The 16,743-nt window shown below is 40.6% G+C and overlaps 1 protein-coding gene across 7 annotated transcripts in view; it reads left to right on the top strand.

Annotated features, from left to right (window-relative positions):
• Positions 1 to 16,743, top strand: part of LOC106954964 (potassium voltage-gated channel subfamily C member 1-like) — a 78,362-nt gene that overhangs the window by 37,387 nt on the left and 24,232 nt on the right. For all 7 annotated transcript variants that reach the window (XM_015044842.1, XM_015044841.1, XM_015044838.1 and 4 more), the window contains exon 3: positions 13,584 to 14,565. In XM_015044842.1, the coding sequence (XP_014900328.1) occupies positions 13,584 to 14,565 (982 nt within the window). The remainder of the gene's footprint in view (positions 1 to 13,583; positions 14,566 to 16,743) is intronic.

The following is a 16,743-nucleotide window of genomic DNA, read 5'->3' as shown; positions in this document are numbered from 1 at the left end:
ACATGCTAATGTAGATTGTGGACTAGCAGGCCACAATCTACACAATCAAAGTTTTCGCGACAGAACTCAAATAAGAATGGTTCTCCACTGTCAGTGGGGAATCTGTACAGGCGATGTCAGGTATCCTGATCGTATTTGTGGATCTAAAATTCACAGATTTCCAAAATCTGAAACGGAAAGCCTTGCTTGGATCAAAGCTTGTGCACGACCGCATTTGCAGCTCAACCGTCGTAGGATCAATAAGAACAAAGGAGTGTGTGCTGGTGTAAGTATTATTGCTTTGCTTTCTTTGTGTTTAGTGAATGGGGATATTTTGAGTGATTGCTTATCCATTTGAGATTCTGCTTTACAGCTTCAGTAATAAAAACATTCATTATGAAAACCTTTTAGCTAAGTACAGCATAATGGCAGTACCGATACAACTTCTACACCCTGAAGCCTGTCTGTTATACAGTCTTACGTTAGCTGAACAGATCAATATGCAATGTGTCCCGAATCTGACACACATTAAAATTTTATTTTACCTGAAAAGGCTTTTTACTAAACTGTAATCGTGTTAGCCACGCTAGCACAGAGTATCAGGCCTAGGCACACTCAAACATTTGCCACCAACAGAAATCACTGATTTCAAAAGTAACCCTCAAAACCATGAATGCCCGACTTACCCAGCCTTGCAAGAACAACAGGCATCAGTGATCTTGTCTACAGCTATATTTATGCTGACGGTGTGAGGATCTGCTGTTTTCCTCATCGACCGGTAGCATTTAGCTGCGACGCGCACAATGTTGGAGGCATCGCGTGGCTCAAACACCTTGATGTTGTCCAAAAAATATGACATGAACTTGTTGGTTCCCCTGTCCATTGTCGTGGCTGATATTTTTTGAAAATCTGGCATAAATGCTACACTAATCGACTCAGAAATACTCTGCAGAGAGTCGGTCGAAATGAAAGACGCCATGTTTACACATAGAAACTAAGCTCCGCGAGGCTTTGTTTGTGAGCCATGCAGCCACGTGGCATTTTAGGGGGCGTTTCTGGGCGGAGCTTGGTAAGGTCCATTGGTTGTCTTGGTCCGTCATGGCGTAGTGGGCGGAGTTCTGGATGGAGTGACGTCACGCGCAAAGGGTTATTAAACTCTCATTGCACATAAAGAGAGTCGCTGTACACCAGAGAAAACCTCACACACTGAATAAATTTGAGTTTTCAATTTGAGTGAAAATTAAAGTAATTAGCCACAGATGTTAGCGCTAGCATTAGCACACTTGGTTAACTCGGAGGCTGCAGCGCATTATATTTTGTTTTAACCAATGCTTTGCACGTTTCTTTACTTTATTTTACTTTATTTACGGCAAACTTAGTGAGCGTTTTCAAGCACCTCAACAAAATGGCCGACTCTTTGACTTGTAGTGGTGAATCAGTTCACAACCTGAACACAGCTCTGTTCTCTTTGTTCCGTGTCTCATGAATATAACGGAGCAGTCTTTATGCCTCTTGACATCCTGGTTTGATTCTACTAATTTATTGTAGTTTAAAGTCTCTCCATTTGTTGGTTTTTACTTGAGGGCATGAACTGAAGCCAGACACTAAACAATCTGTTGGTTTTACAGAAATGTAAATGAATAATACCTAAACTGGGTTTCAGGTTATCTAAATAAGTAATCCTGCTGGACATTTGTCTCGCAGGCATCCGATGAACGCTGCTTGTGTCTCCATTTCAGGTAGAGGCTTTGGAAAAGCAGTGCGGACGTTGCTGCTCTGCTCTTCACGTCCAGCCATGTTCCTCTTTCACTTCAGCCCATTTAGCGGCTACCGGTTAAGTGCTGAGTCAGCGCTCCGCAGCTCCGTACAGACGGTCAATTAGTTGGACCTTGTGATAAACCCTGGACATTTTGCTCTTATGCTCTGGAATTAAAACCGATCCAGAGCGCGGGGCGTAGCAGAGACAGAGCCCACAGCGTGCCAGAACCGATTACGGCGGTGGGAGCCTGAATTTCCTAAATGGGGCAAGTCTTGTCGAATGACGCCAGGGAGCAGGGGTTTGTGAGCTATAATCAGAAAAACTGGCACATGTATCTATAATCAGCGTTTGATGATTGAAACATTTAGTTTTAATTCTTATCACAAAGTCAAGTTAGAAAGTTACCTCTTACCAAGCGGCTGCTGCAGTCTGATAAGGATTTCTGAATAGACTTTCATCCTCTTTTATTTCTAAATGTCCTCTTCTCTCTGACCCTTTGAAGCGTAACTCGTTCCCCATTAGCTTAGCCTCCCTCACCGGCCCAAACACAGCTAAGTTATCTGCCCATAAAGCATTTGGCTGAGCTTTGACACCTACACGACGCCGATAAATCACTTCTTCTGACATTCCTCCTCATGTCTCCGTACAGACGGACGTCAGCGACGAGCCGCTAACTGGGCCACCAACCAACACAATCAACGGTTCGTCCAAAGGGCTGATTTCTACTTTAGATTGTTTTGGGTTTGATGAAACAGACTTAAAATGTCATCACATAACCAGAGGAGGAAAATCTGAATTATTCAAATATTTATGCTATTTTTTACACTGTAAAACATTAGAAGGTGGTTTAACGTGAAAATGAAAGCCCACCTGCTGCCTGGAAAATGCAATTTAAGTAAACAAAAATATTATTTTGGTATTAAACATAAATTAAAGTTCATGAAGTTGATTTAACAACAAGACACAAGTTGTCTAAATATTATTTTTTTAAGTTCATTAATCTTGAATTGTGAGTTTTAACTTAATGCTGCAATTTAAACCAAATAATTATTTCACAAAATGCAAGAAAAAAAAAACTGTCCTCACCAAGTTAAAAAGCCACATTTCTCTGTTATTTTACTCACAATATGAAGTTAAAATAACAACTTATTTTGCTGTAGAATAATTTAACTTCTTGTTTCAAATCACATGAACCAAATTTCTGATCTGATGATGAATTTTATGAAACATCTGAATGAATTCAGTTCAGAAACATTTAGTGTGAACAGATCAACGTAACACACTTCCATCTCAGGAGACAGAAACACGCCGCTAAGCATTCTGGGAAATAGTTCCCGCTCCTGTCTTTTTCTTCTTTCAGTTTTTTAAGTGCTAACCTAAAAACTGTGTTTATTCAACTCTTAATAAAAATTTAACACAACTTACTATCTTTCAGAAACTCACACATTTAGGTTAAAATCTAAATTTTATTTAACTTCCAGCGTAGAAGATGGCAGAGCTCGGGTCTGAAGCAGCAGCGGGACGGATCATGCATGTGAGGCCTTGTGTCCACCTGCCTGTTTCTACTGCCTGGACATGCCTGGCAGGCCTCGCGTCATGATGTAGCACTTAAACAGTCAGACTCGGTGCTTGCTCATTCTCTTGGCAAATGACATTGGATGGTGTTGCTGCAGCGATGAGTCCTGTGTGACCATCTGCTTCCTGATCGTCCCTCCTGTCCCCGTCCAAGTGGAGGTGTGCAAACACCACGGTTTCATACAAAACGCTGATTTAGATGAATATCTGACGGCTTCATTCAAATTTTACACGTCGTATGACTTTTCAGAATAAATTGTGGTCAGTCACTTAAGCACACAGGGACAAAGACAAAAGGGGTTTGCAAAGGGAGGAGGCGCAGAAAGCAATCGGTCATCACAGCTAATGGAGTAGAAGCAACCGTCTCGGACGGAACAAGCAGGACAAGAGAGGACAGATGGAGAAAGGGATGATGACTGCAGAGAAAAGAAAACAAGGGACTTGCACATATAAGCTGCAGCGATCGGGACGGAGCAATGTTCTGACAGGAAGAAAGGGACATGTGTACAGTTCAGTCACCTGCAGGCGGTCTTTGTTTGTCTTCAGAGCTGTTTTGACAGGACTGCAGTGGAAGTAAAAAAGAAAGGACCTGAGCGCTGCGGCGCACATACCACACCGCGACGTGTCAACTTGAGTCGGTGTGTGTGCACGTGTGTGTGCGTGTGTGTGAGCACGTTTTAAAAGTGCATTTATTCAGCTGTATCATGTCAAAGTGTTGACTCATTCGGGGGAATCTCTGAAACAGAAGCTCCTCCAGTGATTGAAATTTTACCAGGATATCTTCCAGTAGTGCTGACCTCAGAGAGTAAGAGTTGCAAGAATGTAAGTATAGCACTCTGAAAATAAAATATATGCCAGGATTACCCAGTGCAGGAGCTAATTATATCTCACAACCTTACTTAAGCTCCCAGCATTCCTCATTCATCTCCAAGGTGCCTGACAAACCTGCATCTCCTTCATCCAGCTCATCTCTCCTGCGGCTCAGATTCTGGGTAACCCCTGATGGAGGCTGAAAGCCGTCCTGGCTCAGAATCCCGCCCACACGTGTTGATGGCATTATCTGGGAAAAAGCAGCATTTCATCTGCAACAGATGATGCTTCAGAGGAGGAAAGGGCCACTAGGATTCGATATATTGTGTTTGGCCATTTGGCTCTGGATGCTTCCTTCAAAATGATCCAAGGTGCTTCACTTTGTTTGGGCCGATGTGATCCCATGACACCGTGAGAGGTTTCTGCTGCAGTACCTCTTCATTCGACAAAACCACAAACTGATGCATTAGCTGAATTTTTATTTTTCTACTTAACCTGACATAGGGAGGTAATTAATCAACTGAATGTTGATTAACTCATAATGAGCTCCAATCGCTCTGCATCTGTTTAGATATTCTTTCAGTGTTGTAGTTTGGCCTCCATCCAGCAGAGGGGGCCGTTGGTCTTAGCGGAGCCAGTTGATACAGAAACAAAGATGGCAGGACCATGTCAGAACGTGAAAGCGGAACGGTCCAAACAGAGTCCAGTGTGGGACGCAAGATTCACTTCATATGTTTCTGCTTTGAAACAGAAACAAGTTTTCACCATAATGCCGCTGAATCAAGAAGTTGTTCAAATGTGCTGGTTTGCTCCCTGGGTGGTTTGTTTCGTCCACAGAACAGATCAGATCAGAATTAGGGTTGGCATTCTCTCCATCCAGGACTTGCACAGGCAGCTAACATTTCTGCAGACCGCACACATCCTGGACACAAACGGTTTAGACTATAGCATGCTCAGATCGATAGCATCAGACCTGCTTATTATAAAAGGTGTGTGACTTCCTGCTGTGTCTCTGTTGGAGAGTTTTAATTTGACATTTTAGAAAGTAGTTCACAAGTTGTCCTGTTGTGTTGACGGAGTCTTACATAAGCACTGAGTTAGCCTCCAATACGTTTAAATTGTATATTTTGGCTGAATTTTGGGTCTGCAGCAGCGAAAGTAAATGAAATGTTTGAAATGAAACGATTCAGTCAAACATTCATGTTTTCTGTCATGAAAACCATCTGAACGCTGATCTAAACCCGACATACCTGCTGATCTGCAATATCACCCGTAAGAAGTGTAATGTTCATATTTATTAGTCTGATATTTTGCATGAGTTTTACACCTTTTCAAGCTGATATTCACACAACACACTCAGAGAAATAACGCCTGAATGACCCGGTCCGGACTCGAACCTTCGCCCTTCAGGGCCCCGTTCTGTTCTGTACCTCACATCGTTAAAACGTTCATCTTTCACGCCTCATTTTCATGATTTCAGATCATCCTTCAGTGTCTGCTTATCACTGCTGACTCTGCAGCGCTCGTCGCCCATTTGCTTCGCCCTCCAGTAGAGTCTCTGCACAGCCCGCCGTACCGGTTGCTGCTTGTCATACTAATGCCGATCAAACATCGCCATCATCAGTCCGTGTGCATGTGGAGCAGAAACAAGCCTCTTTAGTGCATCTTTTTTTTATATGCCTCACCTCTGTCAAGGTCACCTGACCACTTCTGGTTTAAAAAAAATGATATTAATAATAATTATCAGGATCAGCAAGCGATCACATTTGTGCTCTCTTCGCCAGCTGTAGCAGTGTTTGGCTTAGTCTTGTCCTTGGTGCCTGAAAGCAGAGGCTAACGCAGTGGTTGTCATGGTGACAGAGAGCCAGGCAGGACTGTGGTAATACTGTAATGATAAAGCTCTTCTGGATGGTGCCGCAGTAAACACTGCGCCACTAGGGTCCCGTTAAAGAAGAGCGCAGCGCATCGGCGTGCATGTAAAGAAATAAATAAAAAGGAGAAGAAAAGGAAGAAGAAGAAGAAGAAAACGTCTGTAGAGCTAATATCAGCTCAGATAATCTCTACTCGGTTATATCACTTACATTCATCCTCCTCCTGTCTTTCTCCTGTCTCTGCTCCCTTCCACCCTAATTTGTGCAGATTTGCAATGATCTCTCTTCCTCCATTCCTTCAGACTCGCTATACAATTAATGCATCATTCTCTCTCTCTCTCTCTCTCTCTCAAAAGAAAACATTTTCATCCTCTCCCTTCTGCTCTTTTAATTCCGTGTCGCCGATCTTTGCACACCTAATCTGAGAGCGCGGCGGTGGATTTGGGGGTTCGGTGTTGGACCTTGAAGGTCACCCGGATGCAGGTGTCGCGCGTGGCAGAAACAGCGCTGTCGAAAACTGAGCACGCGGACGGCACCGCGAGCGTCCCCCCGATTGAATATTCAAAAGCGCCGACATGGCTGTTCTGTCACACACACCTTCACGTCGCGGCGCGGGATGGCGGGAGAGAACAGAGGCAAAGTGCCGGAGGAGATAAATAAGTGTGAAGTGACAGATTGCTGCTTCTCCTTTTATCGTCTTCCTCCACCTCTCTTCTTTCTCTCCGTCTCCTCCATCCTCTCATTCCTCACCGTCACCTCGGCGCAGTGCTCCTGCAGCTAGTGCGCTATCTGGGACCAGCACACACACCTTATGTGCCCATAGGCTGTGTGTCCACACACACACACATCCACACTTGTGTGAAACATGCAGATTTGATGCATTGCTTTAAGAACATTATAACAATGTTCATTCCGTGGGAGATTTCTACTTCATTTGTTGCTGCATGGATTCATGAACTGATCTGGTGTTCGGATTGTAATCCACTCTCCCAGCACTAAAGTGCTATTAGATCTAATTACAGAAACAATGATATTTGTCTTTGCCAACATTTGATTGTGGCTTTTTACCCAATTGTGATTAAATTGGCTGCGGTTGGAAAGCGGAGCTACGATTTCTAAAACTGGAGAATGGAGTCCAGACGTTTCCCAGAGTTTCCGATTGACAGTAATGAACTAAAAACAAATGTTGTTTCTGTAAAAAACATTTTATGCTGCTGGGAATCTTCCAAGGCAGTGAGACAGAGGAGCAAAGAAGAGTCCAGTCATGATGTAAAAAGGAAAACATGCAGAAACTTTTCTGGAACTTACGTCAAAGATTTGTCTAATTTCTGTTTACCAAAATGTTTTATTGACCAGAATCTGAGCATTTCAGCCTGATTGGTCGATTGGAAACACAGAAATCCTACATTTTTCAAAAAGAGAAGAAATAATACGTCAGTACTACTTGTTCACTCCGACAATAACTCAAGTTTTTGATACGTCTGATCTGAAAGATCGTGGTGCAAAGAAAAACTATATTTGATACATGTGGAAATAAAAGTTTTCACAGTGGAGATTCATTCCTCATTTGTTCTGAAAGGACTTGATTGTGTTTTAGTTTGAGATAGTGAGATTTAAAACAAAGATGTTTCCTGTTTAAAACTAATTTCAGACTAAATGATAACACCAATTTTAGCAGACTGATGTCTTTTTAAGAATTACAACACAAGAAGAGAGTAGAGCTACTTTTTCATGCCCTGAGTGGATATTAATTATTTGTAGTAGTAGATGTGGTGTTAAGACAAGCAGAGAGGAACAATCACAAATGTTTTAGTAATATTTTAAAGATAAAATAATTAGAATTTAAGCCGTATGCTAATCAACAACCGGTGTGATTAGCAGGGCTAGCATTCCTTTACATAACTCAACAGGATTTTAATTTATTTTCTGTTATCTGCTGAAAGTCTTGCTCTCTCTCACCGTCAGATCAATGTAACACACTTCCATCTCAGGACACAAAAACATGCCGCTAAGCATTCTGGGAAATAGTTCCCACTCCTGTCTTTCTCTTCTTTCAGTCTTTTAAATGCAAACCTAAAAACTCTAGTTTATTTAACTCTTAATAAAACGTTAACACAACTTGCTGCTGTAAGTTTATCTTTCACAAACTCACATTTAGGTTCAAAATCTGAAACTCACTGAATTTATTTGTCTTAAAGTGCAGAGGACAGTAGACACAACTAACTGCAGCTCAGATGTTTTACAGTGTACAAAAGGCTCTGGGATAATCAGAAAGCCATACATGGTGAGAAAAGCTTATTCTAAGTTATGCAACTGTTTCCTTTCACATGAATTTCTGCGTTTGTGATGAAGAGATTTGGTGGAGCAACATGTCAGCCGGGACTCCCAGGACTCCCCGTCCCTCTGCTTGACACAAGTTGCTTTTGTGGCTAAGGCCTGTCATTCACCATTAACCTCCAGGCTCCTGATGCGTTTGCTTCTTTTTCCTCGCTCTCTCCGTCTTCCTCTTACTATCAGCCCCGTCATACTTTTCTGTCCTCTTTTCAAGACACTGTCACTTCCTGTTGAGATCACTGGAATGACGAGCTACCTTTTGCCAACTTTAGTCGCTCTGGATACTTTCTGTACTTTGAATTATGCTGCTTAGTCATGTGGTTGTTTTTGGTGCTCTCTCTGTTCTTCATGCATGGATCCACATTTTTGTCCAACCTGTCCACTCCCCACTGTGGGCCCACCTGTGTAACCTACAAAGAAGATGCAACATTACAGCAGTTTTATTTTCTCATTGCGTCGTCTTGGGTGTGTTATTTATACTTTTGCAATGGATCTTATTCTACAGCGAGAAGAAAATGTCTCAAAATAAAAAGTACATTTCCTTCTGCAAAATGTTCTTTCCACTTCAGATTCATCCCATTTTGTAACCACAAACTTTTTCTGTGTTTTATTGGGATTTATTGGGACAAAACAGAAGCTATCTGATTTTAAACTTTCCTCTGTCTGTTGCCTTTACCTGCAGAGTAAACGCGGTGTCCATCTCCAGAGGAGGATTACACTCTGAAAAAGTGCTACGATTAAAAACAGGATAAAAATGCAGCATTTTTAATTCTCAGTGAATATTTTGTAGAAGGCAAGTCAAGGCAACTATATTTATATAGGGCCTTTCAGTCAGAGACAATTTAAAGTACAAAGAAGTTAAAAACAACATACAAGAAAAACAGCAAAGTAGATGCAAAGATGGTACTTTGCTCCGATATTAAAAGTTTAATTTAAGTGTTCATACGGTAATGAGTAGTTTCTCTAGATAAACTGATAGGAGTTTCTTTCTAAGTTGGCTCTAATTCCTGCTGTGGGTTGAGTGAAGTTTATAAACTAAATGTTCTGTGTTGCTGGATACGAATAAGTTCTCCACAATTTATAAACTAGAAGGAGTTTAAACTGATACATCTCTAAATACTGGTCTAAAGTAATGAGTTCTCCACAATTTCTAAAAGTAATAAGTTAAACAGACAGACAGGGCAAAGAAGAGACACATCTGGAAAAATCGGCACATTAAGACAGCAGATCCAGTGACGTCCTGGTGATGAGCAGAGCTGCGCCCCGCGCTGACTAACTGCATCTTAACACCTAGAATAAAATCATGCCTGAAACGAAATGTTTCTTTTTGCCAACGCAAATCAAGTCTATTTTTTTTTATCATGCTTCTAAATTATAAATATCTCTAAAATGTTAGTGCACACAACACTTGTGGTAAAGAACTTGTTTGATTTCCATGTTTCCATACTTATAGACTCTGTAAATGACTCAAAATGCCCCTGGTTTTATCATAACCCGCCACCTTTCACATTAGGAACAAGGCAATGAGTTAAGAGACTTCAGGTCGTTTACAAGTGGGCCATAAGTTTCCATGCACAGAAAATTAAACATTTTATATTGGACAGCTGTTTTTATTTTTGTGGGACTCTGTGCAATCGCTGCACGTCTTGGACCACTTCCTGGTTGATCTGCAACATTTCCAGTTTTCTGAAACTTGCCAATAAGTTTTTCCACAGTGTCGTGTGTATGATGCTCGCTCCATGTTTTCTGTTGAAGTTTGGTGCAACCGTGCAACTGCTTCCCCATCCAGCCGTTGGCATCATTTCAGGTCTTTGCTCTTTTGTCAAACGCATCTTCTTGGGTATCTGAAATATAAAAGACATACACCTTCTACATTCTCCTACGTATGGAAACTTATGGCCCTCCCTGTATATTAAGATCCTCGGTCCTCGGCCTGAAAGAGTTCGAGAAACACTGCTGTAATGTGGAAGGATGTAAAAAAGTTTAACATTTTCTGCTCATCTGAGCGCCGCTGCCTTCGCAACAGCCATAAGAAATACCAACAATGGAAGCAGGAGGATTAAGACAAAGATCTCCTCATTGGCCTGATTTGTTCGACTGAGACTCTCCTGTGTTGAGCCGGTAGAGGAGCCCGCTGAGCCGCTCCCACCGGTGCTATCCCGCTTCCCTGGGACAGCGGGCCGGTGGGGGGAGGAGAGGGTGGGAGCAGGTAGGGGGCTGACTGAGAGCCTCTGCGTGTCTATGTGTGTGTTTTCACGATACAGAGGAGAAGAGCACTGCAGCAATCGGAGAAAGTAGGTCAGACACCGACTAGTGAGAAAGATCGAAGAGGAGAGGTAGGGAGGAAAGATGGAGTGGAAATGGGAGGAAGGAAGGAGAGAAGCGGAAAACTGCTGGAGAACGAGGATGGATGTCGAAACAAAATATTATGGGACAAATGTAATGTGTCATTGGAGCTGCATGATTTGGCGCCCTGGCTTTACTTCATGGAACTTTGTACAGCATAATCTAACAGAACCAGATAAGAAAATAAACATTTCATTTATCCTGATGCTCCAGAAAGGCCACATGTTTTAGACACTCACTGACATTAAACCAGACTAAACTGTTCCTGCTTATTTCTGACTGCAAAATGCAAGAGATGAAAGATTACTTCCCTCAAACTCTGAGATTTAATTACATTTCCTTAATATTTAGTAGAACCGACTTTTGAACTTTATGACTTTTGAACTTTATGGCTTTAGTCAAGCATAACTAAGTCAGTTTGTGTGTTTTTTCCACACACACTATTTCATGACACACGTTAAGCCAGGAGATCCTCACAGTTAGTGTTACCTTTGAATCGCCACTTGCTTTGTGAAGTGCACCAGTCCCTCCTGCAGCAAACATGAAGCTGCCACTCCTGCAGTCAGAGTTGTGTTGTTGTGACCAAACACTCCAGTTTCAGTTTCATCAGAGCCTCAGAAAATGAGTTTATGTACAAACTGCAGTCTGGTTTTTCATGTTTCACCTGAAGCAATGACTTCTTACTCTACATCTGCATTTCCATTATTGGCATGTTTAATGGAAACATGCCAATTCTGAAAAAGTATAATTTTTTTGTTTTAAAGTTTGGCGCGTGGATGAAATGAATGTTTTGGTCGTATTCAAATTAGAATATTTCACAGAACTGCAATGGAAAGACATTTTTTGCATCCAACAAGTCGTGTGATTCCAGTGACGATTTAACTGCATTTCTTGTTTCATGGAAACAAACCAGTTGCATAATTGTGGAAAATCAACAAAGCTTTGGAAACACAGAGTTTCATTTGTGTTTTAGCTGATGCTAGTTTACTGTAGATGACGCCTTTCTGTCTTCAGCCTCAGCAAGCGACTTCTGCTGCTGATACACATTCATACAAAACAGTAACATTAATGCAACCAGCCTTTTAATTTAGACATTTGAATAAACGAATAAAAAGTCTCTAAAGAATTGTTTTCTTCATTATTCTGGCATTTAACAAATATAAATATTTTTAAATATTTATATTTAACAAATAAGTATTTTTTTAAATATATTTAACAAATATTTCTATTTTTAAAAATATGCATATTTCTAAATATCTCTATTTTAAAAAGATTTCTATTTTATAGTATTTATATTGAAAAACATTAAGATTTTAAAATATCTATATTTAAAGGAATATACTTTTTATATTTATGTTTAAACAATATAAATATTTTAAAATACTTACATTCAAAAACATATAAATATAATTTTAAAAAATATATTTACACTTAAATATAAATTTAAATATTTGGGGATCATAACCAACTTAAAAGTTTAGTTTTATTTAAGGTCAGAAGGTTATGCGCCATTGTATCCAGTTTATAGAAATATCTGGTTTTAACTGTGTTTCTCAGCTAATCTCCTCAGTAAAAGCTGAGGCTTAGTATTTTAAATCTTCTGCTTTGTCTGTCTGTGTCATAAAGGCACAAGGGGAAATATGTGTAGGCCTTCATCCAATTTCCAATTCAAAGAAACTCGAGAAAACAAACTGAGTCCTTTGAGGGAAAAATAAGTGAAAGTGGCTCCATTTGTTCGATATAAGGTCTCGTCTTGTAAGTATTTTCCTCTTCATATTACATAAGTGCATAATGTTGAAAATACATGCAACACACGCAAAACACACTTAGGCTTCCCATATATATATCTGGGCTCCACTCAAGTATGAATTACCTCTCTGTTCTGCTCCTCAGGCCAAGCTGGTATTATTTTATTATTTATCTGAAAAAGCTCAAAGTATACAGCGTCTATAAATACTCGGGGCTGGAGGGAATCAACCGCAGTCCGGAAAAAGCCTGAACACGTAAAAAAAATCGGAAGGTCACAGTTGGGAGAACAATCGTTTTTTTGAGTCGGGATTTTATTTTTTAATTTTTTATCTTGAATGTAATATTTTCCAAAATGAGATTCAAAAAATGATGATTAGACCTGGACTGGTGTGACATTCTCTTTCTTAATGACACTGAGTAAAAAAATAAAAACAGCTTCACAGTAACTATTCAAACATGATAAAATGACTTCTTTAAAAATAAAAGAAAAATGTAAAAGACGGCTAAATGTCACAAGTTTATTTATTATTTGGATTTTTAATGAAAGATCTAAGCAATAATATTAAAACCAGAGGTTTCATTATTCCAGGTCAGTTTAGTCGCATTTGTAAATGTTGGAATGTTGTGTTTCAGTTCTGGCTCTTCATTTTGTTATTTTTGTATCAAACTAAATAAATACGGATATGTACAACAAATTAAAGCAACTAAAGATGCTCAGTGTGTGACAGGAGCTTTACAAACGAACCTGTTTATAAAACGTATCAAAAAATTATGACTGGGTACAATAAAATTCAAGTAAAAACATAAAATTATAATAAATTTATGACATTACGTGAATAAAGTTAGTAATGCATGAATAAACTCGCACAACAATTAATAAAATTACAAGAATGAAGTCAAAATAATGAGAATAAAGTCATAATAATATGACTGTTAAAGTTCATTGTAATTTTTTTACTTTAATACTTTGTTGTAAAAAAAAGTTTAATAAGACAAAACATTTGTAGGAACATTTTCTGTAAGGAAAAACATTTTTGGAATCATGTTGTGTCTGAATTGCTGTTTTTACTCATGTTTTCCTCAGTCTAACTGTCCGACTCTCTCCTTCTTCCCCTTGTCGTCTTTCCCTCCGTGTTTCCCAAAACCTCCCGTCCTTCCAGTATGTGGCATTCATTTCCCTCTTCTTCATCCTCATCTCCATTTCCACTTTCTGCATGGAGACGCACGAGGCCTTCAACACCATCCTAAACAGGACAGAGAACGTCACAGACGGCAACACGACCCACGAGGAGATAGTGTACGAAGTGGTGACCGACAGCTGGTTGACGTACGTCGAAGGCGTCTGCGTCATTTGGTTTACAATTGAGGTCTTGCTGCGGGTCATCTTCTGTCCAGACAAGTTGGAATTCTTCAAAAGTGCCCTCAACATCATCGACTTTGTCGCCATCCTGCCCTTCTACCTGGAGGTGGGCTTGAGCGGTCTGTCCTCCAAAGCTGCCAAGGATGTCCTGGGGTTCCTCCGTGTTGTCCGATTCGTCCGAATCCTCCGAATCTTCAAGCTCACTCGCCACTTTGTGGGTCTGCGCGTCCTCGGCCACACCCTTCGCGCCAGCACCAATGAATTCCTCCTGCTCATCATCTTCCTGGCCCTCGGCGTCCTCATCTTCGCCACCATGATCTACTACGCCGAGCGAATTGGGGCAGACCCCGACGACCCGACCGCCAGCGCCCACACCAACTTCAAGAACATCCCCATTGGGTTTTGGTGGGCCGTGGTGACGATGACCACTCTGGGTTACGGTGATATGTACCCGGAGACGTGGTCGGGAATGCTGGTGGGAGCGCTCTGTGCCTTGGCTGGTGTGCTGACCATTGCTATGCCTGTACCTGTCATTGTCAACAACTTCGGCATGTACTACTCTCTGGCTATGGCCAAGCAAAAGCTGCCCAAAAAGAAGAACAAACATATCCCTCGAGCGCCTCAGCCGGGCTCACCCAACTACTGCAAGCCAGACGCCCTGGCAATGGCCACCGCATCACCGCAAAGGATCTTGGGAAATGTCTTAGGTGGAGTGATGGGGTCTGGAGGAATAGGGGGTGACTGTCCTCTTGCTCAGGAGGAAATCATAGAGATCAACAGAGGTAAGAAGTTCTCATCATTTTTGATCACAGATGCAGTCTGTGTAAAATATTAATTTCCCCCTTACAGACAGATTCAGTTGTTTTATCACATTAACCCTTCTAGACCGAACGTATCACGATGTGCAGAACCGTAACTAACACTACGCGCCAAAACTTCCAGCGGTTTCTGAAAGGGGAGACGTTGCATTTTCCAGCCAATATCGGGTTATTATGGTAGTTTGACTCCCAGGAAGTGAAATTAATCTGAGGGGCGAAAATAACAGCTAGATACTGAAAGTTCCAGTTTTTATGAATAAATGGGTAAATATATTTACTCACAGGTAGACCTGTCACAATAAATCAATTAATCGCATGATAAATTAAAAGAAACTCAAAGATTTTCATTTGCTTGATTTATTGTTTTACCAAAAACTGAACGATAAAAGTCTTCAGTCTGGTGCTTTGATCCCGACTTTCCCTTTTTTTGAAAGATAATTTTGTTTACAAAGACTTCATAATTCATTTTATTTGTTGTTTCTGTTGTTTTGGATATTTTAAATGTCTTCCAGTTTCAGTGTTAAATGTTCATTATAATCTAAAGTTTATTGATTTTTGAGAATGTGTTCCTGCCATTATAACTCAAAAATGGTCTCAAAACAACAACATTATAGTTTATCGCAATAAATTCTGGAACAATTTATCGTCCTGCAAAGTTTGTTACCGTGACGAGACATTTAAAGAACTGTGTAAAATTAAAAAAAGCAAAAATATCCAGGCGGAGATTTGAAACTCTGAGGTTAATAAATCTTTCCTGCAGTTGGAAACAAAAACAGTCTTTGCTGTTTCAGATGTGCAGCATGACTTCAGAGATCTTGTGTACTCTTGATTTCAAAGTGCCAGAGTCTCCAGAGAACGGAGTGGGAGTGATATCAAGCGGTGATGCGTGGTTGATTCTCGCACCACCCTGGAGAAATCACTGGCCCATCAGAACTGTTGTGTAATTTATGATCGGCTTTCGGATCGCAGTGGCCTTAAGGCTCTTCCATCTGCCAGTGATGAACATTCACTATGGGAAGACAATGAACTCAATTATCTATTAAAACAGACTAATGCGTCTCGATTTTGGCTGACTTCACAGGATTTTTTTTTTCTGCCATTAGCAGTAAAACTGCTTTAGCATCTAGCTACCATAATGCACCTTTAACGCATCACTTAGCAGTCAGGAGTGAGCGCGTCTCGCCAGCATCGCCTGGAGTCAAGACTGGAAGCAGAACCAGTCGATTTTATTGTTGCTCCAAGGAGGAAGTCAGAAACTTTTACCGGGGTTCAGCACTTCCTCTAATCGGTGTTTTGTCTTTCAAAATGTGACAGTAATGCAGCGTCAACTGGGCTTAAAAATGATGGAGAGGAGCCGCGTCCCTACGTCTGTTACCTACAGCCGTTTATCCTGCTGTTTGTTTGGGTCAACTAAGACCAAACAGCCGGACTCACACTCACTTAGTCCTATGTGCTAAGAAACGGTCAGTTAACGGTCCTGGTTTAAATACGTAAAAACCCAGAGAGAACCGATGCATGCAGGGAGAACGTGCAAACTCCAGATGTTTCTGTCCCAGAAATGTATCATTTATTGCGATAAATGATAATATTTTACGTGATATCATGGTAATAATGCAGGAACCGATTCTGAAGAGGTCAGCTTGGCTCCTGGTCTCTGGCTCCTTCAGCCCTGTGCTGCCTTTTCATTTTGTCAAATTATTGTCACAGCAACCAGATTTCACCTACTGAATGCTTTTAATCGTACCAGCCCAGTTCCACGTGTGTTTAAGCTTTAATTGTGTTTGGGAAAGTTAAATAAAATTATCCTGAATCGCTTAAAGTAGCTGCTGGTTGTTAACATTTAATTACGTTGTAGAGACATACAAGACATCTACATATCTTGAATAAAAAGACTTTTTTTTTCTCAATGACAATAAATCAGATTTCACTTTTACTGTATCCCTAAATTGTTTGTATTTGCTTAAAACCAGAAAAATGAGATATAAGTTTTTAGAGAGTTGTTTTCTTCCTTTTTTAAAATAAGAACCCTACATGATAGCCGTTTATGTTACATGGCTCTACTGGCAGATTACGTCAACCTTTTCATGAATATAAAATAATTATTTACTTTGAACCAGGTCCTTTATCTTGGCGAAAAGTTCC

This window comes from Poecilia latipinna, unplaced genomic scaffold (genome assembly GCF_001443285.1).
Source record: "Poecilia latipinna isolate Pla-1442-1.1 unplaced genomic scaffold, P_latipinna-1.0 Scaffold693, whole genome shotgun sequence".
Lineage (NCBI taxonomy): Eukaryota > Metazoa > Chordata > Actinopteri > Cyprinodontiformes > Poeciliidae > Poecilia > Poecilia latipinna.
This window is presented reverse-complemented; position numbering and strand designations above follow the sequence as displayed.